General features: G+C 35.5%; 1 protein-coding gene across 3 annotated transcripts in view; it reads left to right on the top strand.

Moving 5' to 3' along the window:
* FNBP1L (formin binding protein 1 like) overlaps positions 1 to 27,223 on the top strand; it is a 117,311-nt gene that overhangs the window by 60,065 nt on the left and 30,023 nt on the right. For all 3 annotated transcript variants that reach the window (XM_040232288.1, XM_040232290.1, XM_040232289.1), the window contains exons 3-6: positions 15,717 to 15,770; positions 17,051 to 17,198; positions 17,872 to 17,934; positions 24,727 to 24,831. In XM_040232288.1, the coding sequence (XP_040088222.1) occupies positions 15,717 to 15,770; positions 17,051 to 17,198; positions 17,872 to 17,934; positions 24,727 to 24,831 (370 nt within the window). The remainder of the gene's footprint in view (positions 1 to 15,716; positions 15,771 to 17,050; positions 17,199 to 17,871; positions 17,935 to 24,726; positions 24,832 to 27,223) is intronic.

Genomic DNA, 27,223 nt, shown 5'->3' with positions numbered 1-27,223 from the left:
TCCAGAAAGATACTTAAAATTATACAATCAAGAAACAAAATTCCAGGAAAAAGAAATAACTTGGTAATATTAATAACTTTGTGCTTTACAGTTTTATTCCCTTGAACTTTTTGCGTTAGTAATCTTTCCAAAATATTGAAGGTTTCTCCAGTTTCTCATTTCTTCATAGTTTCTAAGACTTAGAAAGTGACTGTGATGAGCTGTGTTTCTTTCTGTCAAAAAGTAGATGTATATTACTAATAAAAGATTCTGGAATATGTGTTAGGAGATGAAAATTTTAAAGGGAAAATTTTAATCTGAAATGGAACTTGTCCTAAGAGTTTATTCAAACAAAATCATTGTTGGACCACAACCTGATAAATAGTTTTGCTGCAACTTACTCAATAAAAATAATGTTTGAAGCCTGAAGACTAGAAAACAACGTAATGTTCTAGGTAAAGGGATTAGGATTCTTTATGTTATATAGTGACAGAAAAATCCAACCCACAAGGCACACATGAGTAAGAGTCCAAGCATAATTTGATTTGTGGGTCAGATGTGTTCAGGCTCCTGTTTCTTGGCTCTTCTTCACATTGTTGCCTTTATACTCAAGTTTTATTCAGTACCATCCTTTTTACCCGATAGCCCTAGATTTCATATCTTCATACTCCCACATCCTGGGGAGGAATGATGATCTTTGTTGTGCATTTGAGGGGAGGAGATAGGAAGGGAAAGGGGGGAGGAAGAAAGTGAAAGAAAGGAGAGGGAGGAGATGGAAGGAGAGCTGAGTGCAAGCCTATAAGCTTCTCTTTTCCAGAAATCCCAGCAAAAGTCTCCTTTTGCTGACCCTGGTTAGATTATATGCTTATCCTGAACAGTTCACTGAAGTGAGAATGTTAGATTGATTTATAGCTAATTAATTGCCCAAAAGAAATATAAGGTAGTGGATCACAGGAGGAACGGAGATTTTGAGTGATAAACTACGTATGCCCACCATTTGTAGCAGTTTATTCAAGGAGCTGACTGGTTGTGGCCATGAGATAAACTAGTAAGATGAATAGGTTACTTATAATGATATACATACTACTATTTTGACATGTATTAAAATTGTAGCATCATGCTGATTTCTTGATCCATTTGTGTCCTGTGTTTTTTTAAACAAAGTAATTTACATATGGAAATATAAGCAAGGAAGCTACAAGTATATTAATAATAATTGTGATGATATTTTATCTGCCCAAAAGTTTTGGCTTGGGAACTTTACTGTGCAAGAATCTGGAAGCATTAAAGGACCTTTGAAAAGTTAAAATAGCAGTAAAAAGAATGTATTCATGTGAACAATGAAAAATTTCCCTCATTTAATTTTTAATTTGATCTCAACTCTAGCACATTGTTTTCTGGTTTTTAAGTATGCCAGTAGAAGTGAAGAGAAGAAATGCTATAGGCAATAATACAGTGATGTGATGGCACTGTGAAGTGACAAATAACAAAGATTAAAATATTGCAAAAAACAAGATAAAATGTTTCCAGCTTAAAGGTCCCTGTCAGTAAGGAAATGATGAAAAATACTGTGGAGTATACAATTTAAACAAGTCAGATATAGCAGCATATTTAAACTTAAAAGGGTGTTCAGTCTGTCAGTGTGAAAAGCAAGTTGTAGAACTGAAGGTACAGCAAGATGTCCTTGCTTTCTTGAGGTTGAGTATATAGCTATGTATAAAATTTGTGTGTATTCTGAAGAGATCCAAATAGGATATACCCCAAATTGTTTTACCCTGGTTACCCCTGGGGAATGAAAGTAGGGGTTGGGGAAGGGATGGAACTTATACATATTACTTGTACTTTTAAATTATTGAAGTTTTTCTAGTGATTATGTAATCTTAAGCAAAAAAGATGATATATTTCAAAGACTATCACCACAAATTTTAAAAGAAAAATTGGTAATTTATAAGGTAAACCATCAGCAGTATGCTGTATTTAGTTGTCCAGAATAACTTGGGTCTCAAGGGTTTCAGGGTGGCCAAGATTTTAGCAGAGTAAAAGACTGTAATCAAACAGCAGACTTGTCTGCCCTTCTATTTTGTGACTGATAATAACGGTTATAATTTTCACTTACTTGCAAAGAGAGATTTTGACACCACTTCTTTGGAGCAGGAGTGGTTGGAACCCACAATTACATGGCATGAAAATATACTTTTGTAGTGAGGAAATAGATGCTCTAGTTCAGTGATTGGCATCTTTTTTCTGTCCCAGCAGACTAAAGAAATTTATTACATGTTCATCCTAACAGTGGCTTTCACTTGCAGTGATTCTCAACAAGAACAGGATCGTTGGAAGGTGTTGAGGAATTCCAACAAAGAGTTGGGAGGAGGCTTGTGTAACTTGAAAACCACAACTCCCTTTCCTTTGTCCACACTGATATTTGCTGCTTTGGATGAATACTTAGTAAATGATTGAATTATCAGCTGCTTTTTAGAGTATCTGTTTTGTCCAAAGGGAAGAAGTGTGCCTTGTTTATTTCCTTTTCTTTAATGAGAAAAATTCTTTTGGTTGACTCCCTCCTGTTTTGCTACTGTGGAGGAGGACAACTTCTTTTCATAGTGAGAACTCTTTTTTCTCCTAAATAATAATTGTATTCAGAATGTTAAATATTTTAAATATACTGCAGGATTAAATTTTGCAATATACTTTTGTAAATATACTTTTTACTTGCGTAAATTTTCACATAATTTTGGCACTCCCTAGTTTATTTTATTCTGTCTTGTGTTGTCTGTTTTGATGGCTTTGGTTTAACTTTATTTAAGTTTTGGTATTCTCTTTTGGTAGTGATTTGAGGATGAGAATAAATAGAAAATAAAGCATCTAATTATGTTTGGAGACATAGTTATAAACAGTCCAACAATGTCCATTTTGATGGATAATAAGTGGTGACTTTGAATTACTTGGTAGAACTTTTCTTTGTAGACATAAAAAGTGGAAGTTACTCTAATAAATTTATGCTATTGTATATGTATGACAGAGATTGACTGAATTTTCTTATGTGAAAAAAAGCTCTATGCATAATGGTATGTATTATCTTTGTCTAGTAAAAATAATTACAGCTGTAAGTTCTATCATAGAGATTGCTATATGAAATTATATTTCTCTATTTCACTTCAGATCATTCCTTTTGGCTCAAATATGACAGTGTGGTACTGAAAGAAAAATAGACAGGATGACTAAAAATTACTCTTACCTTAACCAGAACAGAAATCTCTCCAGATTTCTTGGATATTATTTCTATTTCTGTACCTTGATAACCATGGTGACATAACTGGTACCTCTAGAGCTGAGTGAATATAATTTGAATGCATAAATGATTGAATGATCTGTGCTTCAGTTTAGTTTAGAAATTAGGATCTCAATATGCTGACCTTTGAACCATGTACTGCTTTCTATCCATACTAGAGTTTATGTCATATATTATACATCAGTGTGAAGAGATTGCTCTACTAAGAGCTGTCCCCAATATTTAGGATAGGCTTAGATATAGAATAATGTAAATAAAACAAGTTTCTATTTTCTATTTAGTTTTTATTTTCTCATGTTTCTTTATCAGAATTTTCTCTTTCTGTGTTCCTGTTTAGTATCAGAAGAACCTAGGGAACTCATCTTTTCTGCTGACCTATGGAAAGGAGAGACTACTGTTTGTTTTTGGTCGGCCATTGTTTAACTTTTGACGCTTTTGACTTCCCTGAGATTTTTTTTTTTTTTTTTTTCAATTAGAGGATAATTGCTTTACAATGTTGTGTTAGTTTCTGCTGTACAACAGAAAGGCTCATCACCTTAACAAGAATTACAGTCTATTCCTGATTTTTGTTTTAAAATGTTTTGTTAAATGATGAAGCCAAACCTAACAAATAAAGCATAAAGCTCTTAAGAAAGAAAATAGAGACTTCCTTGGTGGTCCAGTGGCTAAGACTCAGCACTCCCCATGCAGAGGATGTGGGTTTGATCCCTGGTCAGGGAACTAAATTGCATATGCTACAACTAAAAGGCCCCACATGTGACAACGAAGGGCCCACATACACCACAACTAAGATCAGGTGCAACCAAATAATATTTTTAAAAAAGAAAATAAGTTCAAACCAGTTGTGTTAAACATTTTGTTAGTGAGCTTTCCAATGAAAAGGGTTTAACGATCTTCTTTGAACAACTATAAAGAATAAGAAGGTTGTTAATGATGTTGGCTGTATAGATCACTTAGTTAATCTCTTAGCTTTTTCATAATACCTTTAATATTTTTATTTCTAAGTTATTTGTAGCCATTTGAATTGTGTGGCAGTGTCTAAAATGAGATATAATGTATATTTTATCATCCTAATGTTTAAAATATGGACAAATCAGATTAATTAAGCTATTTATTTGAATCTAGGACTATGTTGTATAGTTCTTCAAGAATCTAATATTTAGAGGGAAAACAAGTTATCAACTTGCAGAAGAAAATTTCTCTGAAAAGTGTAAACTTAAATATGGGGCAGTCTGTTCCTTCCTCAGTCTAAATTGAGCAAATAAAATAATTTCTCTTTTCTGTCTTCAACGTACTAGAAAATACTCTTCTGAAAGATTTGCAGTTGCCCAGAAATCACATTGTTATGCCTATTGCATCCTAAATAGTAATGAATTGTTGAATATGTTCTTTGAGTATAGAGTATGAAGCTGATACTATAGATATAGAATACAGAGCCCCATTCACATCTTAGGGACTGTGTATCCTTGACATGGTAAAGATAAAGCAAAAGTAGGAACTGGCATTTTTAAGAAATAAGATACTTTGTTCACTTTCATATCCATTGAAACTTGTTTGAATTTCTTCTCTTAGGGCCTTCAGGCATAAATTCTTAAGTCCTCTTATTTTTTCTTAATTTATTTTACAATCTGCCACCAGTAGAGGTATATTGAGAATGAAGCATGTCCTTTAAAAAAACAAATGCAGTATTCAGAATTTGTCTAATATCACTTGTGCCTAATGTGAAATTTACTGTCTTAATCATTTCTAAGTGTATATTTCAGTGGTGTTAAGTATATTCATCCTTCTGTGACCAATCCTTAGTACTTAATCATTTTGAGAAACTGAAACTCTGTGTATTAAACAACTCTCCATTTTCCCCTTCTTCTAGGCCCTGGCAATTCTACTTTCTGTGAAATTGACTACTCTAGGTACTGTATAAGTAAAATCATACAGTATTTGTTCTTTGGGGGATGGGTTTATTTCACTTTATCATTCAGTCGCTAAGTCATGTACATCTCTTTGCGACCTCATGGACTGCAGCACGCTAGGCTTCCCTTCCTTCCCTCATGGATTGCAGCTCGCCAGGGAAAGATGGATAGAGATCCATCACTATCTCTTGGAGTTTGCTCAAACTCATGTCCATTGAGTCAGTGATGACATACAACCATCTCATCCTCTGTCACCCCCGTCTCCTCCTGCCCTCAGTCTTTCCCAGCGTCAGGGTCTTTTCCAGTGAGTTGGCTCTTCGTGTCAGGTGGCCAAAGTATTTGAGCTTCAGCATCAGTCCTTCTAATGAGTATTCAGGGTTGCTTTACTTTAGGATTGACTGGTTTAATCTCCTTGCTGTCCAGGGAACTCTCAAGAGTCTTCTCTAGCACCATACTTCAAAAGCATCAGTGCTTTGGCACTCAGCCTTCTTTATGGTCCAAGTCTCACATCTGTGCATAACTACTGGAAAAACTATAACTTTGTACAGACCTTTGTTGGCAAAGTGATGTCTCTGCTGCTTTTTAATATGCTGTCTAGGCTTATCATAACTTTCTTCCAAGGAGCAAGCGTCTTTTAATTTCATGGCTGCAGTCACCATCTGCAGTGATTCTGGAGCCCAAGAAAATAAAATCTGTCACTGTTTCCACTTTTTCCCCATCTATTTGCCGTGAAGTGATGGGACCAGATGCCATGATCTTAGTTTTTTGAATGTTGAGTTTTAAGCCAGCTTTTTCACTCTCCTCTTTCACTTTCATTAAGAGGCTCTTTAGTTCCTCTTCACATTCTGCCATTAGAGTGGTGTCATCTGTATGTCTGAGGTTGTTGATATTTTTCCTGACAGCCTTGATTCCAGCTTGTGATTCATCCAGCCTGGCATTTCAAATGATGTACTCTGTGTGGAAGTTAAATAAGCAGGGTGACAGTATACAGCCTTGACATACTCCTTTCCTGATTTTGAACCAGTCTGTGCTTCCATGTCTGGTTGGTTCTAACTGTTGCTTCTTGACCTGCATACAGGTTTCTTAGGAGGCAGGTAAGGTGGTCTAGTATTCCCATCTCTTTAAGAATTTCCCACAGTTTATTTCACTTAGCACAATGTTTTAAAGGTTTTTCCGTGTTGGGAAGTATATCAGAATTTCCTTCCTTTTTAAGATTGAATATTATTCCACTGTATGGATAGTACCACATTCTGTTTATCCATTCATCTGTTGATAAGCATTTGGGTTTTTTCCACCTTTTTGGTATTGTGAATAGTGATTCTACAAGCATAGTGTCCAAATACCTGTTTCTCTACTTTGAGTTCTTTGTGTGTATACCCAGAAGAGGAATTACTAGATCATATAGTAATTCTACGTTTAATTTTTTGAGGAGTTCCATACTGTTTTTTGCAGTGGCTGATCTAGTTTGCATCCCTACCAGTATTATGCAAGGGTTCTAATTTCTCTACATCCTTACCAGTGCTTATTATTTTCTGGATGATTCCTTCCTTACTACCTTCCTATACTCCTTCCAGCCTTCCTTCCTCCCTTTTTCCCTTTCTCCCTCCCTGTCTTTTTCTCCATCCACCTGCCCTTTTTGGCTTCTTTTTGTGTGTTGGCTTCATTCTTTCAGTGCAGACTGACTTTTTTGCTGCACATGACAAGAAACATACTCACGAATTAAGTTTTATGTTTGAGAGATTCAAATCTCATCCTGGCCTCAAAGTTCTGGTACAAAACGTTTTCCATCTCTGGATCACTTACCTGAGACCCTCAAATAAGGTCATCTTTGTTAATCTGGCAACTCTTAAGCATGATAACTGTTAGACAGAGGGAGGGAAATTAAGATAAAAGATACTAGTCAGTCTCAGATATCTAATACTTCCCTTTAGCCAGAAGAAATACGAAGTTGGTACAAAAGTTGCTGCAGTTTTACATTGTTGAACTTTGCTATTTGATACTAGAATACATTCTTAAATAAATGTTTGTATGTTATACATCATTTTAATGCACTTTTCTCGCATTATGTTTTTTTTGCTAATGACTCATTACTTGCTGTTTTATATTTATTTTAGATTAGGGAAATGATGTTAGACAAAAAGCAAATTCAAGAGGGTTTTTTTTTTTTTTTTTTTTTTTTTTGAGTTCAAAATGGGTTATAAAGCAGTGGAGACAATTTGCAACATCAGCAGCACATTTGGCCCAGGAACTGCTAACAAACGTTTATACAGGAAAGTGGTGGTTCAAGAAGTTTGGCAAAGGAGAGCTTTTAAGATGAGGAGTGCTATGGCCAGCCATCAGAAGTTGACAGTGACCAATTGAAAGCAGTCATCAAAGCTGATCCTCTCACAACTACATGAGAAGTTGCCAAAGAAATCAGTGTTGACCATGCTATGGTCATTTGGCATTTGAAGCAAATTGGAATAGTGATAAAGTTCAGTAACCAGATGCTTCATGAGCTGACCACAAATGAAAAAAATCATCGTTTTGAAGTGTCATCTTCTCTTATTCTGTGCAACAACAACAATCCTTTTCTCAATTGGATTGTGATGTGCAACAGAGTGGATTTTCTATGGCAACTGGCAATGACAAACTCGAGGTTGGAGCGAGAAGAAGCTCCGAAGCACCTCCCAAAACCAGACTTGCTCAAAAAAAGGTCATGGTCACTGGTGGTCTGCTGCCAGTCTGATCCATTACAACTTTCTAAATCCTGGGGAACCATTATATCTGAGAAGAATGCTCAACAGATTGATGAGATGCACTGAAAATTGCAACACCTGCAGCTGGCATTGGCCAATAGAATGGGCCCAGTTCTTCTCCACAACAACACCTGACTGCATGTCACAGAACCAGCTCTTAAAAAGTTGAGCAAATTTGGTTATGAAGTCTTGCCTCATCCACCATATTCACCTGACCTCTCGCAAACCAACTACCACTTCTTCAAGCATCTTGACACTTTTTGCAGGCAAAACACTTCCATAACCAGAAGGAGGCAGAAAATGCTTTCCAAGAGTTCACTGAGTCTTGATGTATGGATTTTTATGCTACAGGAATAAACAAACTTCTTTCTCATTGGCAAAAATGTGTTGATTGTAATGGTTCCTATTTTGATTAATAAAGATGTGTTTGAGCCTGAAAAAGAGAAAGTCACTCAGTCGTGTCTGACTCTTTGCAACCCCATGGACTGTACAGTCCATGGAATTATCTAGGCCAGAATACTGGAGTGGGTAGCCTTTCCCTTCTCCAGGGAATCTTCCCAACCCAGGGATCAAACCTGGGTCTTCCGCATTGCAGGCAGATTCTTTGCCTCAAGGGAAGCCCAAGAATACTGGAGTGGGTAGCCTACCCCTCGCCAGCAGATCTTCCTGACCCAGGAATTGAACTGGGGTATCCTGCATTGCAGATGGATTCTTTACCAACTGAGCTATCAGGGAAGCTCCGTTTTGAGTATGTGAGCCTAGTTACAATGATTTAAAATTCACGGTCTGAAGCTGCAGTTACTTTTGTACCAACCCGATAATATGATTTGTTCACACTTTACAAATGATATGGTATTTATCACCTGTTAAACAGTAATTGGAACTGATTTTTGTTTAGTTGCTCAGTCCTGTCTGACCCTTTGCAACCCCATGGACTGCAGCATGCCAGGCTTCCCTGTCCCTCACTATCTCCCAGAGTTTGCTCAAACTGATGTTCATTGAATCAGTGATGCCTTCCAGCCATCTCATCCTCTGTCATCCTCTTCTCCTGCCTTCAGTCTTTCCCAGCATCAGGGTCTTTTCTAATAAGTTAACTCTTTGCATCAGGAAGCCAAAGAATTGGAGCTTCAGCTTCAGCATCTGTCCTTCCAGTGGATATTCAGGATTGATTTCCTTTAGGATTGACTGGTTTGATCTTGTTCTCTAAGGGACTCTCAAGAGTCTTCTCCAGCACCACAACTGAAAGCATCAATTCTTCGGTGCTGAGCTTTCTTTATGGTCCAACTCTCACATCTGTACATGACTACTGGAAAAACCATAGCTTTGACTATATGCACCTTTGTCGGCAAAGTGATGTCTCTGCTTTTTAATACGCCATCTAGGTTTGTCATAGATTTTCTTCCAAGGAGCAAGTGTTGTTTAATTTCATGGCTGCTGTCACCATCTGCAGTGATTCTGTAGCCCATGCAAATAAAGTCTGTCACTGTTTCCATTTTTCGCCATCTGTTTGCCATGAAGTGATGAGAACGAATACCATGGTCTAAGTTTTTTGAATGTTGAGTTTTAAGCCAGCTTTTTCACTCTCCTCTTTCACTTTCATTAAGAGTCTCTTTAGTTCCTCTTTGCTTTCTGCCATTAGGATGGTGTCATGGGCATATCTGAGGTTATTGATATTTCTCCCAGCAATCTTGATTCCAGCTTGAGCTTTATCCAGCCCCACATTTTGCATGATGTACTCTGCATATAAGTTAAAATAAGCATGGTGACAATATACAGTCTTGATGTACTCCTTTCCCAATTTGGAACCAGTCCATTGTTCCATATCCAGTTCTAACTGTTGCTTCTTGACCTGCATCAGGTTTTGCAGGAGGCAGATACGGTGGTTTGATATTCCTATATTCAAGAATTCTCCACAGTTTGTTTTGATCCACATAGTCAAAGACTTTAGCTTAGTCTATAAAGCAGAAGTAGATTCTTTTCTGAAATTCCCTTGCTTTTTCTATGATCCAACAGATGTTGGCAATTTGATCTCTGGTTCCTCTGCCTTTTCTTAATCCAAGTTGTACATCTGGAAGTTCTCAGTTCACATACTGTTGAAGCTTGCCTTGAAGGATTTTGAGCATTACCTTGCTAGAATGTGAAATGAGTGCAGTTGTGTGGTAGTTTGAACATTATTTGGCATTGCCCTTCTTAGGGATTGGAATGAAAACTGACCTTTTCCAGTCCTGTGGCCACTGCTGAGTTTTCCAGATTTGCTGGCATATTGAGTGCAGCACTTTCACAGCATCATCTTTTAGGATTTGAAATCGCTCAGCAGGAATTCCATCACCTCCATTAGCTTTGTTCATAGTGATGCTTCCTAAGACCCACTTGACTTCACACTCCAGGGTGTCTGGTTCTAGGTGAGTGATCACACCATTGTCATTATCCAGGTCATTAAGACCTTTTTTGTAAAGTTTTGTGTATTCTTGCCTCCTCCTCTTAATCTCTTCTGTTAGGTCCTTTCCATTTCTGTCCTGTATTGTCCCCATCTTTGCATGAAATGTTCCCTTGTTATCTCTTGATTTTCTTGAAGAGGTCTCTGGTCTTTCCCACTCTGTTTTGTTTTCCTCTGTTTCTTTGCATGGTACACTTAGGAAGGCTTTCTTATCTCTCCTTGCTATTCTTTGGAACTCTGCATTCAGATGAGTAAATCTTTCCTTTTCTCTTTACCCTTCGCTTTTCTTCTTTTCTCAGCTATTTGTAAGGCTTCCTCAGACAGCCATTTTGCTTTTTTGTATTTCTTTATCTTGGGGATGGTTTTGATTATCCACTTCTGTACAGTGTTACAAACTTCCCTCATAGTGCTTCAGGCACTCTGTCTCAGATCTAATCCTTTGAATCTATTTGTCACTTCCACTGTAAAATCATAAAGGATTTGATTTAGGTCATACCTGAGTGGCCTAGTGGTTTTCCCTACTTTCTTCAAATTAAGTATAAATTTTGCGATAAGGAGCTGATCTGAACCACAGTCAGCTCCAGGTCTTGTTTTTGCTGACTGTATAAGCTTATCCATCTTCAGCTGCAAAGAATATAATCAGTCTGATTTTGGTATTGACCATCTGGTGATGTCCATGTGTAGAGTCATCTCTTGTGTTGTTGGAAGAGAATGTTTGCTGTGACCAGTGTGTTCTCTTGGCAAAATTTTGTAACTTTTGCACCGCTTCATTTTATTCCAAGGCCATACTTTCCTGTTACTCCAGATATCTCTTGACTTCCTACTTTTGCATTTGAGACCCCTGTGATGAAAAGGACATCTTTGTTGTTAGTTCTAGAAGGTCTTCTAGGTCTTCATAGAACTGTTCAACTTCAGCTTCTTCCACATCAGTGGTTGGAACATAGACTTGGATTACTGGATATTGAATGGTTTGCCTTGGAAATAAACTGAGATCATTCTGTCCTTTTTGAGATTGCATCCAAGTACTGCATATCAGACTCTCTTGTTGAGTATGAGGGCTACTCCATTTCTTCTAAGGGATTCTTGCCCACAGTAGTAGATATAGTGGTCATCTGAATTAAATTCACCCATTCCAGTCAGTTTTAGTTCACTGATTCCTAAAATGTCAGTGTTCACTCTTGCCATCTCCTGTTTGACCACTTCCAATTTACCTTGATTAATGGACCTAACATTCCAGGTTCCTGTGGAATATTGAATTAGAACTCAGAACTTCTCAGATGTTGAAACATTAAAAATGTAATGTTTATGTGCCTTAATTTTTTTTGTTTACGTTTTACTTCATTTAGAACTGTGAAATGCAGTTTAAATAAAAGTGAATTAATGTTTCTAGAAATTATTTGGAAAGCTTATAATTTTCACTGAAGTTCAACTCTAAACATGACAAAACTAGAATGGATAAATATTAAAATCAGGAATTTAAATATAAGTTAAGTAGTATGATATATTTAATACCATTTAGTTAGAATATATAGGGAATACTGTAATTTTTAGAGAAGCCCATTAAATTTAGAAGCCTTCTCAGACTATTGAAGAATATTAGTTCTTCTGTATCCATGATGCATGATCCTAAGGTACTGAGAAAACGTGAATGAAAGACACATGCATCAAAGCAAAGTAGTAACTTATCTATGACATCTATTATAACTTTTATAATATGTATCTGTATAAAATTTTAATTCCTGATTTATAACAGTACTCAAAACGTGTTACATATAAGAACTACTTTTCATAATTGGTTGCTTGGAGAGTCTCTGAATTTAGAAGAGTGGGAAATTTTTTTCATAAACAGTAGCCTACGGAAACTGACACTAAGGGCAGATTTTTAGAAAATTTTTATTTTATATTGGAGTATAGTTGATTAACAATGTTGTATTAGTTTCAACTGTACAGCACAGTGATTCAGTTACACATATAAATGTACCCATTCTTTTCCCTTTCCATTTAGTTTATTACAGTATTGAGCTGAGTTCCCTGTACTATAAAGTAGGTACTTATTGGCTATCTATTTTAAATATAGCATTGTGTACCTGTCAATCTCAAATTCCCAATCTATCCCACACCCTCCCTTTTCTCTCCTGGTAACTATAAGTTTTAAGTCTGTGACTCTGTCTGTTTTGTAAATAAGTCTTTTGTAATAAGTGGTATCATATGATGTGTCTTTTTTTGACCTACTTTTAGTATGATAATCTTCAGGTCTATCCATGTTGCTACAGCTGGCATTATTTCATTGTTTTTAATGGCTGAGTAATATTCTGGGGCGGGGGGTGTGTGTATGTATGTATAAACTTTATCCATTCATCTGTCAGTGGATATTTAGGTTGCTTCCATTCCTTAGCTATTGTAAACAGTGCTGCAGAGAACATTGAGGTGCATGAATTTGTTCAAACCATGTTCTTCTCTGGATATATGCTCAGGAGTGGGATTGTCATGTCATATGGTAGCTCAGTTTTGAGTTTCTTAAGGAACCATATTGTTCTCCATAGTAACTGCACCAATTTACATTCTCACTAACAGTGTCGGAGAGTTCTAAGGGCAGATTTCTTGAGACAGATTAATTGCCTAAAGTATTTTTAGTTTTGGAGCAAGGTGCATGTTTTACCCTTACGTACTTGTAAGCCAGAGATTTATTTTACCTAATAAGGGTATTATGTTAAAAATTCAAAGCAGGGATTTGTGGGACTTAGTAACCAATCAAACCTTGGAATGAATTTTTCTTGACTTTAGACTATTTTCTTAGAAAGCCCAACTGAGATCAGATGCTTTGAGGAACATCTTATTTTTTGAGGGGATATATTCTCTTGGTATGCTTTTATCATAATTTTTTTTTAATTAGAAAAATTGCCATACATTTAAATATGAATCACTTCTCAGTCCCCCTCCCTAGAAATATTAATAATTTCTTGTGTCCTCATCTCCTAGCAGAAGTTTTGATTTAGTGGACTACAAGAACATATTGGACTATGCTGTAGTTTCTCTAATGGCAGGGTTCACTTGGATAGAGTCTTTAGTGTCTTATATATGGTTTCTAAGGGCTTTACTGGTCCTTGGGAAGAGTTGCCTGTAGCTGGGTAACTTTTACAGAAGAGATACAGAAGCAATTTTTAAAAATTGCTGAGTTTTAAGCCGGCATGCTCAAAAGGTAAACGTATTATTATTTTCTTCTTCCCCTTCTCTCTTGTATAGGTGCTCTTCCTCCCAGAAGCTGGAGATCAAATTAGTGTTGTTTAGGCTATGTTTAAAGTATGAGTATCTTAAGACTTTAGTGTTAATCAGAAGCCCAAATTATATTGGTTTAAGCAAAGAAAAAAATGTATGGCTTATGTGGCTGAAAAGTTTAGGGATCTGGGTACTCAGAAAAGTAAGAATTTCTTTTTCTCCTGATTTTGCTATCCTTTCTGTTGATGTAATTCCCAAGTATCCTCTTTAAGGTTGTGTCCTCTCAATTTAACTTTAGAATAAAGAGAACATATTGATAAACAATAAGGATCTACTTACTGTGTAGCATAGGGAACTCAGTGCAATATTCTGTAATAATCCAAATGGTAAAAGAATTTGAATAAAAATAGATACATTTAAAGTTACAACTGGGCTTCCCTGGTGGCTCAGGTGGAAAAGACTCTGCCTGCAGTGTCAGAGACCTGGGTTTGATCCCTGGGTCAGGAAGATCCCCTGAAGGAAGAAATGGTAACTGAATCACTTTGCTATGCACCTGAAACTAAAACAACATTGTTAATCAACTGCACTCCAATATAAAGTAAAAATTTAAAAAGAGAACATCTCTTACCAAGAATTTCAAGAGAAATTTTAGGATTGACTTTGGCATGGATTTATGGATCTGAAAGTGTTCCTGTGGGACTTCCCTCATGGTCCAGTGGTTAAGACTGTGCTTCCACTGCAGCAGGCCCAGGTTCAATCCCTGGTGGGGGGAACTAAGATCCCACGTGCCATAGGATGTAGCCAAAAAAAGAAAAAGGTGTTCCTCAACTGTTACATGTGGCCAGCACGCCACAACTACATAGGCATGATGATAGAGGAGCTGTAGTTTAGGATATACTCAGTTGTACTAGAATAATAACTCCCAGATCTCATGGGCTAAGCAGAAAAAGCTTATTTCTTGCTTATGCAAAGTCAGCCACAGGGCTAGGTGATAATGCTCTAGTAGTCCATGTGGCAACTCAAGAATTCATATTATTTTCATCTTTATCTTAACATGAAACTTCCACAGTTGCTTCAGCAGAGAATGAGGAAGCCTGAGGTTTATGTATGAGCTGTAAAGCTTTAGCTTGGTATTTACACAGAAGTTACAGCCCATTATACAGAATTAGCCACAACTGGAAGTGGGCTGGAAAATGTATGAAATAACAAGATTTTTTTCGGTGAGCAGAAATACGTCTGCTACAAACTTACAGAATAAAATAGCATAGTAAGTGATGTAGGTTTGCAAAGACAGTGTGTTGATTATAACCTGTAACTCTAAATAATGTTTAAAATGCTGATTTGTTCAGAATTTGTCACTACTTGCTCTTTGGAATGTTCTTTGCCCAAGTTTGACTTGTTTTTGTTTAATTTATGGATTCGTGGTTTAAAATCACTACTTTAAAAGTAATTTCTGGAATTCAATCAGTTTATAGGTTGGAGACTAGTTATAACCATAATCCATAAATTAATCAATTACCTCATACTTGCTAATTTCCATGAATATTATAGTTTAGTATATCTCAAATTATTTGTGATGACAGAGTAGATTCTTTTAAAGTGTCTACTGTTGCTTTTATAAAATACAAAAAGTTTTGAATGCTTGAAAAATGATGTAAAAAGAGACATGAAATACCCTACATTTTTTGCTGTTAGATTCAACATTTATAAAATTACTCTCAACTTCTGTACTTAGCTTGTCGTGGATCGATAATGAAGAGAAAGTGGACTTTTACTTAGTCCATGGATCATGTTTTGAGGAGCATGCTATAAAGGACTGTGGTTAATGCTTTGCAAATAACTGTCTGCTTTAATTCTCATATATGGGGTAGAGGTTACTGTTACCATCATTTATAGAAAACGGGGCAGAGAGAGGGCTTTTATGTGACAGATGTCACATAAAAAAAACCCATGTAGTCCAGTTTGACTCCAGAGTCCGTGTGCTTGTCTGTCTTTGATTTTGCAGAGATGAAATGATAGATCATCATGTTACTGTGTTAATTACTTTACATCATTAAATTCTTGGTTTTATGAAATCGGAGACTTTTAGAATGTAAGTCAATTTTGACAACAGCATTTTTAACAAATTTTTAAAAATCTTCCTATAGAAATCTGGTTAAGAAGTACTGTCCCAAACGTTCCTCCAAAGATGAAGAACCAAGGTAAATTATATGCCTATTTATTATTGCTTATGAAAATTTAAAAGAGTATATTTTTGTTATTTAGTAAAATAAATATTATACCATTAACTTTTTATAAAAATTTTAACAAGATTTTTATTATAATAAAAAATTATGTTTATGAAAGAGGAAAGTACTATTTTTTCTTATGAGAACGCATACTTCAGTGGGCTTGATGATAGCTTTTTAGAATAGTTGATGTGTGAGTTCTAAGTAGTATGTGGATTGGGACTCCACTTTGAATGATGTAGTCTCCAGAAGAAAAGGGTATTTTTTTCCATACTTTATTTTGTAGTTGTCAGCTTGTTAGATTCTTGATTTTTCTTTTACAAACAGTAAAACAATTTAGCTGGTTGGGTTAAAGGGGTAATGAAAGGAATAGGTTTTCAGAGTAATTTTGGAACTCTGAATAAATGGTTAGGGATTGTCTACGAGCTTTCTGGCATTCTTACACAGGGGAATACGTGGATGGTTGTAAAATGCAGAAACAAAAAGAAACTGGATGGTTATAAAATGCAGAAACAAAAGAGACTAAACTTAAAATAACTTTGTGTGTGATTGTCAGTTATTTAGAGGATTCTTTGGTTTAGTGTTAATGGAGTCCTGTCTGAGCTGTGTGGCTTCAGCTTACGTAAGAGCGTTCCGGCAGTGTATTCAAGTAGATCTATACATTTTAATACAGTTATTTTCTTTGTCTCTCTCCTTCCCTCCACACACATTTTTTTACCCTTATTTCTGCCCCTTCTTACCCTCTGTGGTGCCAACCAAAGTGGCACTTCACTTCCATTCAGGATGTGGGCAGGCATACAGGCAGCTGTGTCCAGAGCTGATAGCAAAATTGTTCTGTAGATCACCCATCGAGATGCATTTGAGTGGTATGATTGGCAGGTTCTGTCCTGGAGAGCAAGCACATCATCTCTGCAACAGGCTTAGCTGCCAAGCCTAGGAATCCAACCAAGTTCATTCCCAAGCTCAGGCAAGTCAATTGGCAACGTAAGAGATTCCAGTATGCCAAAAGAGCCTGCAGGTAGTATTCTTATTATTTTTTGACCCCCAAATCCTTTTATTTATAAATTATGACTACCTGGAAATATATAAACATGTACAACTTGAGCTTAATGCAGAGCTTAATTTAGAGCTAGTAGCTGAGATTTAGGATGAATATGTTAAAATTGGTTAAGTGTCAGGTTTGATCTGTATCTCACAAAAACATTTGTAATGAGAATAAAAATAAATTTTGCCATTTTTAATGTTTTTGTCAGGTTTACTTCGTGTATAGCCTTTTTTAACATCCTTAACGAGTTAAATGACTATGCAGGACAGCGAGAAGTAGTAGCAGAAGAAATGGCCCACAGAGTTTATGGTGAATTAATGAGATATGCTCATGATCTGAAAACCGAAAGAAAAATGGTAATTTTAAAATCATTTTTATACAGTTATAATAGCATATACAATATTTTCACAGAAATGAAGTAATTACTTTGCCTTTTAAAATTCTGTATGTTCATTCAGCATGAACTGGTTTTCTATTTCACTACATTTCTTCTAGCTTAAATTATCTCAAGACATTCTTGCTAATTTGTGATCATTTTGGATTTGAGACTGAGGTTTGGTAAACTCTAGCCAGCAGGCCAACTCTAGCTTACTGCCTGTTTTCGTTTCCTAGATACCATGAGCTCAGAATGGTTTTTACATTTTTAGATAGTTACTTAAATATTGCAGGTGGCCACTTTTGTGTTACATTAGCAGAGTCGAATATTTGCAAGAGACCACGTGGTTTCCAACACCTAAAATATTTATCTGACCCATTATAAAAAACTTTTTCTACCCCTATTTTCTATAATCATGTATTTTTCTAGAGATTATATGTCTTAAAGATTATATTTGAAGTATTTAAATAATATTCTAGGAAATGCATTTTAGAGAGTTTTTCTCTTCTTGAGTCTTGATAAAGTTACAATAATTAGTACCTTGAAAAAAAATTAAGTGAAAAGTCTTTTGGGAGAGGCCTTTAGACTTTAATTGGTGTTTAAATGTAATTTTAAAATTTGTTTGTTTTTTTTTTTGGTTGTTATCACTTTAGCATCTTCAAGAGGGACGAAAAGCTCAGCAATACCTCGACATGTGTTGGAAACAGATGGATAATGTGAGTTATAATGTTTTCATGTTTGACATAAATTTTCATAGACTGATTTAACCCTGAATTCTCTTACGTGTGTGCGTGCTCAGTTGCTCGTTGGTGTCCAACTCTTTGCAACCCCATGGACTGGAGCCCGTCAGGCTCCTCTGCCCTTGAAATTTTTCATGCAGGAATACTCGAGTGGGTTGCCATTTCGTAGGAAATGTTCCTGCCCCAAGAAACAAACCATGTCTCCTGTCATTGGCAGGCAGATTCTTTACTACTGTGCCACCTGGGAAGCCAAGTTCTCTTGTTTCTTATCTGAGTTTAATATTTCTCATTGTAGTAGTATTCTTAATTTGACACTGATGTAAACAGTGTGAGATCATTGGGTCCATTTTCTTTTTTTTTTTTTTTCTGTATGGTTCTGTACTTTGTTCCAACTCTGTAATCTTCAGGTATCTATAGACATTTAGGAAGATTCTTTTTGTCTTTGCAGTTGTTATTGTAAAGTATTGGTAGAGGATAGAAATAATAAGGAAATAGTGATATATCTTAGAAGACCATTTGACTGAGACAAAGAGAACATGGGTTCTAGTTCTGCCTTTCCCTTAGCATCTGATTTTTTTCATGACTTCATCTTTAGTAAATGAAAACTGAAGACAGCGGACTAGAATATATAAAATGTTTCTTCCAGTTCACTGGATCTCTAATAATGTCAATGTAAGATTCTAATCAGTGCTGATTGAGAATTCTTAGGTATATTAATAGTCTGTTTTCATTTTTGTTTTGATTTTATTTCTGATTGGTTTCAGCAAGACTTTAAGGGAGTGTTTACATTTATTAAATTTAAAATTGCGTTAACTAGCATCCTTAGTATTGCCACCTAATGAGTGTGTGTGTGTCTTTCATTTGCACAAAATAACAAACTCCTACACTCAGGAGTTATTGGTTCCTTTAAAGACTGGAGTTGACACAAATCATTCCTGTTGATATGTGCTGACTTACCTTTAGAATAATTGTTACTAAGCAAAAGTTGTAAGAGTCATAAGAAAGCATCAAAAAATGTAGGAGAGATTTAAGACATTAACAGTATTGTGAAATAAAGGTGAGTTCAGCTCAACTCAGGTATATTGAAGATACCCACCATATGTATTGAGTTTGGTACAAAAGCAAATATGATAATGATCTTGTTTTTGTGGAGCCTGCAGTCTAGTGAGAGACACACAAATACAATTTTTGTGTAATATGGAGAAATATATGCAGGATTCCTTTTCTAGTTCCATGTCTTCATGTCTAATCAAGGAAATAAAATTGTAAAATGTCTAACACATTTGAAATAATTGATAGGAGATTTAAAGAACTAGCAGGGATAGGTTGAATTAGTGATGGAGTATTGAATATTGAGGGGAAAAAACTGACAGCTGTTAACCCAGGAAAAACAAAAGAAGGCCCAGTGACATTTAAGATGAGGGCAGAAGACAGTAGTAGCCTGTGAAGTAGATTCTGAAAGAATGATCAGAGATGAGAAGAGTGAAGCATCAGAGATTCCAGGTCTCTCAGATTACTGCTTCCAAGTAACAAAGCGTATGACTTTATAAGATCAATGCTCAAAAACAGATGAGTTCCAGAGCTGGTCAGTAGCTCAGTGATGTCACCAAGGATGATCTTTCTGTCTTTGTTGCTGTCTTGACCATGATTTTTTCCCTCAGGTTTGTCCCTTTTAGTCAGCAGTTGACTTAAGCAGCCAAGCACCACATCCTCATTCAATTCATGCAGAAGCTTGAAGGGAAGCATTTCTCTTCTGTTTTGTTTTACCAGGGAAGAAAAGCTTTCCAGAAAACCCCCAGCAGAATTCTTCATGTATGCCTTTGACAGGATTAGATTCCTTGACCATGCCTTGGCTCTGGGGTGGCTGGTAAAGCAAGTTATCATCTATTTTCAGCCTCCATACAGGGAGGTATGCTCTTCTAAGAAAGAATAAGGGAGTAGAAGTGGCTGTTGATTAGTCTATGGCACAAAGGATGAAGAAGGGAGAATCTTTTCTGTATCATATCATATAATGATATAATATCTTTCAGGGAAGGCGTATTTTTAATATTATTGTACTCATGATTCTTTTGCTGTTGCTAGGGAATTATTAGGTAGTTTTTTTCACAAACAGTAAGACACTATAAAAGTACTTTTGTATATATGCATTGCCTCAGATTATACCAAAATTAGTAGCTATAGCTATTCAATTTGAAAACACAGCTCTGAACTGAGTTTCAGAGAATTCAGTGTGAAATGTAATCTTCACAGGAAAGTGACATTCCGCATTTTATGCATATTCAGATATATTTATGCTTTGAATAAATTTTAAGTATCATTTGATGTCTCATACTAATCAAAATAGTAAGTACATTTTAAAGTTTTTATAAGAAATTTCTTACATCAAATTTTTAAATTTGATGTAACTTACAGGTATTCCTGGTACTAGGTATAAGGTCAGCTGAGCTAACTCAGACATCATTTGGGTCCAGAGGCATGCATGCTCATTCACTTCAGTAATGCCCATCTCTTTGCGACGCTATGGACTGTGGCCCGATAGACTCCTCTGTCCATGGGGATTCTTTAGGCAAGAATACTGGAGTGGGTTGCCATTCCCTCCTCCAAGGATCTTCCTGACCTAGGGATTGAACCTGTGTCTCTTGGCAGGTGGGTTCTTTACCACTAATGCCACCTGGGAAGCCCTTGGTTACAAATACCTAGATATAACAGCTAAAATATTTTTTATTGTATTTTAAGCTCAGCAGAAAGCTCTTACCTGAAAGAAAGGGAAATCTCTTTACTGCTGGAAGCTAAGGATAATCTAAAAGCCAGAGCAATAGGTGTAAGAGGTGATACAATGGCATTTGAAAAGTGATTCCAGAGGTTTGGGGGCATGGTTTACAGGACCTTGCTAAGGGCTTGGGATTTAGTACTCACACAAGTACAGAGTTTAGGTTTTAGCTCTGTGTGAAGAGTTGGAACTGAAATCCCTGTATAAAGTTTGAATCTTTGAAGGGTTAAACCTTTAGCGAAAAGTGGCAGGAACTCTGGACAGGCCAAGGGAGACAACAGAGAACTTTGTCTCTATCTGAAGGTCAAGGAGTGGGAGGTATCCTGTGAGAAGGTTAAACCTTTTGACCTTGTTGTTAATGAGGTTTGCACTATCTGAATAGTTTTGTAATGCCCAAGACAAAAAATTGACCTTGTAACTGGTTAGGTAAACAGAAAATGTTGACATCCTGTGCTTTCTTCTTAGTAATTCTCAGAATACAGGTATCAAGGTATATATTTTCCAGACAAGAAGTTGGAAGAGTTTCCTCTGTGGAATTTAATTAGCTTGAGAGGAAAAGACTTAAAGATACAGGCACCATGGTTTCTCCAAGGAAACTGCCAGTTAGCTTTTAAAATAAGAAGAGCAGATTGGCAGAAATCTTCGGACATAAACAGCAAAGTATACAGGGGGAAAAAAAGCAACTTTGAAGAAACAGTGACTATGAAAGGAAATAGAAATTAAAAATGAAAAGCAAACAAGCAAAACACCCAGAACTATTATTAGCATTTTCATAGGAAATAGAGAAATGATTACATCCATGAAATAGGAACAAGATACTATTAAGAAAGGAACATTCAAAGAACAAAAAAGAACTTTATGAAAAGCTCACTGGAAAGAATGAAATTGAAGAAGTCTTAAAGTAGAGCAAAATGACAGAGATTGAAAATATAAAAAAAAATAAGAGAATTAGAGTACTGGAGAATCCCATGGATGGAGGAGCCTGGTGGGCTACAGTCCATGGGGTTGCAAAGAGTCGGACGCGACTGAGTGACTTCACTTTCAGAGACTCATCCTATAGATTGGTTTTCAAGATAAGAATCATCTTTAAAAATAGAAAACATAGAAAATGAATAGGGAAAATTAATTCAGGAAGAAAATTTTGCCAGAATAGAAAGACATGAGTTTCTAGATGGAAAGGATTTTCCAGGTGCTCAGCACAGTTACAAGACATAGCTTAATGAAATTTCAGAACAATTAGAGGGAGATGATCCTACCAAACTCCAGAGAGGAAAAAACAAAATATAAAATAAATGTGTTTTATGCAAACGATCGGGGATCAGGAAGCCAGAAGACAATGAAGTAGTACTTTTACATGTCTGAAAGAAGACAGTTTTCTACTTAAGAGTTTCATACCCAGTTAAACTTTATTAAAAGAGATGGAAAGGCTTGGAGTCTTGGAGACTCAAAAAATTATCTCCCACAAACCTTTTAGGAAGCTGCTGCTGAATGTGTTCTAGCAAAACAGAGAAATGAACCAAGAAAGGGGAAGGTGTAGGGCTAGAGATGAATTCAAATTAAGGGAGAGTTGAAAGGAATCCCCAGGAAATGGTGAAGGGAAATCCCAAGGTAACAACAGTAGGCCTAGTTTGGTAATCAGTCCAAATTTCAGCAGGTTAAAAACCTCTTGAGTTCTTGATTTCATTAAGAAAATAAAATTAAGAGAATTGTGAATGTAGTTGAATTAACTGAGGAGTGGTTTAAAGAACTGGGGACACCAGGGTTAAATTAGAGAAGAGTACATTGGAAACTAAAGCAATTTTTTAAGAAAGAGACATTAATTTCAGGTTAACAAATGTACACAGGAAAGTAAATATATCACATGTTCAGTTCTGAATAGCTTTTGCAAAGTCATGGTAATTTGAATTAAATTTTAAAAAATTTAGGAGCCATTTTGTGCAGATGGTAATTCTTGGGACACATGAAAGAAACAACACAAAACCAGTTTGGAGGGATGTTCCCATATTCTAAGCTACATTGGGATCCCATCAAAAAAACAAGCAAACATAAAACAATCAACAAAACATGTAAAAACCAAACAAAAACACTGAACAATCCAAAAGTCCTGCTTAAAATGAGCTTAAATACATGTGATTATTTTTATTATAAAGAGATTGAGATGCATAATAAATACTAACTCAGTTATGCCTATAATTTTTTTCTTTACAGTCTTATGATATCTGATGTTTGAAGTGCATGGTTTGATTGCGATAGTAAAATTTCTTTTCTAGTTTAGAAAAAGTTTACTTTTAGTATGCAATTTTACACATTTCACAGTAGCAGCACCTTACTCTTTTTAAAATTGAGGTAGAGTTGGTTTTTAATAGTGTGTTGATTTCAAGTGTACAGCAAAGTGATTCAGTTTTATATATATCTACATGAATTTTTTCAGATTATTTTCCATTATAGGTTATTATAAGATATTGAATATAGTTCCTTGTAAATCCTGTTGCTTATCTGTTTTATGTATAGTAGTTTGTATCTGTTGACCCCGTACTCCTAGTTTAACCCTCTTCCCCCCTTTCCCTTTTGGTAATGATTAAGTTTGTTTTCTATGTCTGTGAGTCTGTTTCTGTATATGGTCATTTGTATTGTTTTTTTAGATTGATTTTAGATTTTTTTTTAGCTGTTTGTCTGACTTACTTTGCTTAGTATGATATTCTCTAGGTCCATCCATGTTGCTGCATATGATAATATTTCATTCCTTGTGGCCGAGTAACATCTATTGTGTGTGTGTGTGTGTGTGTGTGTGTGTGTGTGTGTGTATATATATATATATATATATATAGCACATTTTCTTAAACCAGTTGTCTTGATGGGCATTTGGGTTGTTATTAATATTATAAATGGTGCTGCTGTGAATATTTATTGCAATGCATGTATTTTTTTCATCTTTTATGGATCTTATGCCCAGGAGTGCACTGCTCGATCATACTGTAGTTCTGTTTTTAGTTTCTTGAGAAAACTGCATGCTGGTTTCCACAGTGGCTACACCAATTCACATTCCTACTGTGTAGAACAGTTCCTTTTTCTCCATACCCTCTTCAGCATTCATTATTTGTAGACTTTTTGATGATAGTCATTCTGAACAGTGTGAGGTGATACTTCTTTGTGGCTTTGATTTGCATTTCTCTAATAATTACCTATGTTGAGCACCTTTTCATGTGTCTGTTCACCATCTGTATGTCTTCTTTGGAGAAATTCTAGATCTGCCCACTTTTTGATTGTTTGTTGTTGTTGTTGTTGTTGTTGTTTTTAAATACTGAGTTGTGTTTGTATATTTTGAATGTTAACTTCCTGTCAGTCACATCATTTGCAAACATTTTTTCCTGTTCCATAGGTTTTTTCATTTTGTTGATGCTTTCTTTGCAAAGGCTTTTAAAAGTTTGATTAGGTCCCATTTGTTTATTTTTTGCTTTTACTTCTTTTGCCTCGGCAGACTGACCTAAGAAAATATTGCTGTGATTTATATCCGAAAATGTTTTGCTTTTAAGAGTTTAATGGTGCTCTGTTTTATGTTTCTGTCTTTAGCGTTTTGAATTTATTCTTACATATGTGAGGGGGTGTCCTAATTTCATTGATTTACACATAGCTGTCCAGCTTTCCCAACACCACTTGCTAAAGAGATTGTCTTTTCTCCATTTACTATTCTTGGCTTCTTTGTCAAAGAGGTGTGTTGTAGGTATGTGGGCTAATTTCTGGGTTATCTGTTCTGTTCCATTGACCTGATGTCTTTTTTGTGCCAGTATCATGCTGTTTTGATAACTGTAGCTTCATAGTACTGTCTTATATCTAGAAGGATTATGCCTCCAGCTTTTTTCCTTTTTCCTCAGGATTGCTTTGGCAGTTCTGGTCTTTTGTGGTTCCATGTATTGTTTATTAGTATTAGTATTGTTTATTAACTTTTAAATGAGATAACTCTAATTTTATTTTTCAGTATTTTAATTTTTTTTTAACAGAGTAAAAAGAAATTTGAAAGAGAATGTAGAGAGGCAGAGAAGGCACAACAGAGTTATGAAAGACTGGATAATGACACTAATGCAACCAAGGCAGATGTTGAAAAGGTAAGAAATAATTCAAGCGGACTTTAATATCAAAATATTATTACTTGCATATGGAGCATACTTATAATATTCATGTTGGTATTAGAGTTTCTGCAAGAGATACTGTACATCTAATCTAAAATACACAAATATTTGTGTACTTTAAATTACAATACTGGTCTGAGAAAGTAAACAAAATTAATAATGTCAACTGCATTCAAAGTGCATAGGAAAGACGTAATTGCTCATAGGAATGAGGTTCTATCCTATTCCAGAATAAAATAGAAAGTCTAAGGTATGTTGATAGGGTATGCAGATAGAAGCTGCATAGTGTGCTTCCCAACTTTACAGAAAGGAAAACATGATAAAACTATCAGAAATGTGATTTATCACTATTTGTTTATTAGCTCATTCATTCATTCACTCATTTTGGAAGGCTGAATTCTCTCTTGTCATTCACTGAGTCTGGGCCAGAAGTTCTATAACATAACTGTTGGTAGGGTCAGTCCTATAACTGTGGTGGCTTAGCTTTTCCTTCTCCCTTGCTGTATGCTCTTTATCTTGGGATCTTTGACACAGTGATAGTTGAAATGTTGGAGTTTTGAAATACAGACAAATCTTACTCTGTTCTTTTGTATATACAGAGGTCCACCATTAGTATATTTTCTCCTTAGAATTTTATAATACTCTGTAGCATCAGAAGAAGAAAAAGTAAGGAGAAAGGAATACTTTATTTTCTATATTCCATTTGCTTTACCAATTTTTTAAAAACCCTAAAATCATAAACATTTTAGGTTACAGTTACCTTAAAGATCTTCTGCTGTAACTTATGCTTTTATCTTGTCTACCCTATTTTTAATAACCTACACCTCTTATGATAGTAAGTTCCCTGTCATTGGAAATATAGAATCTTAAAATAGCCTGTTCATTAAAAAAAAAAAAAAAATTACCATTTCCTTATATTGACCCCACTCATCTCCCTGTTCACTTTCAGTTTGTAAAAAAAACTAAAATAAAAAATCTATTTTTCTCATAAACAGGTATTTAGATATTGTTAGCAGATTCTCTACCCATAGATGAACTGTTTGTTTCTTCAACTATTCTACATATGAAATATCTTCAAGTTACCATTCACTGTGACTACTTCCATTTAGATATCATTTAATTAACCAATATTCCACTTAAAGTATGTTGTATTAAATGGGGTATAGTTCATTTGATCAGTTCTGAGTGTGATTACCTTGCTTGTTTTGAAAACTAAATTTATATTAATTACACCCTAAATGTATATTGGTTTTTTGGCAGTTATACCTTAAATGTATCCTGTGTATTTGAGGTTTTTTTTGTAGAGTATACATTATACCCTAAATGTATATTGGTTGTTGGGATTGACTTTCAGTGAGTTCCTGGTTAACTGAAATCCCCATGTCTTTTCATATATGAGGAGTTACAAGTTTATGTGTCTCAGACAGAACTTGTACTCTTGGCATTTTAAATGCATATACCAAATCTGTGTCAGTTACTAGATTTGATCCTGCTGTTAAGGTTTTTGGATCCCTGATTTTGATCACCCACTATATTAATTTCCTTCTAGGCACATCATGTAATACACATAATGTGTCAGCATTACTTGATAAAAATGTTGACCACAACACTTGCAAACAAACTGTTTTATATGTGGGAGTCAGGAGTCTTCCTTGCTGCTTGACACTGACTACTTAAGAACTCTTCTGATACATCAATTTAATACATAGTTTGTGTACTAAACAAATTAGGTTTAACTGGACTCTCATTTTTAGCTTATTCATTTCTGTCTATAAAGATATCTTTAGAGACTGTTCATACATCTTGAAGTCTAGATATAACATGTCTACTAGTTAGTTTGACCTAACTAGTTCAGAACTTTAATGTTTATATCTTCCTTTTTTTTTTTTCTTGTTTGCAGCCCCTTTAATTATTAGAGAATTGGGAAAACTTGGAGGATTTACTTTAGAATCTAGAGAGTAGAGGAATTCTGTTTTCAGTGTCTAGGAAGGGAAGGGAACATAGATTTAAGTAAGTACTGATAAAATTAAAAAACAAAAACAAAAAAAAGGTGAAGAGGGAGCAGGCCAATTAGTGTATCTTCCTAAAGAAGAGGAAGGCAGTTGCACAACACTGAATATACACAACACTATCAGACTGTACACTTAAAAATCATTAAGGTGGGTAAACTTATGTGTATTGGGTATTTTGCCACAATTAAATTGTTTTTTAAATTTAGTGAAATATAAAATAGAAAAAGAAAGCAAAGGCATTAGATGTCAAAACCAGAATATGTCAGGGAAGGTGTCAGTTTTCTTAGTTTCTAGTCTTACACTTTTTCATAACCTGATGGAGTCTTTCATCTAAGCTTTAGGTATCATAGCCAGTG

This window comes from Oryx dammah, unplaced genomic scaffold, assembly GCF_014754425.2.
Source record: "Oryx dammah isolate SB20612 unplaced genomic scaffold, SCBI_Odam_1.1 HiC_scaffold_28, whole genome shotgun sequence".
Lineage (NCBI taxonomy): Eukaryota > Metazoa > Chordata > Mammalia > Artiodactyla > Bovidae > Oryx > Oryx dammah.
Note: the sequence above shows the minus strand (reverse complement) of the source record. Positions and strands in the feature narration are given on the sequence as shown.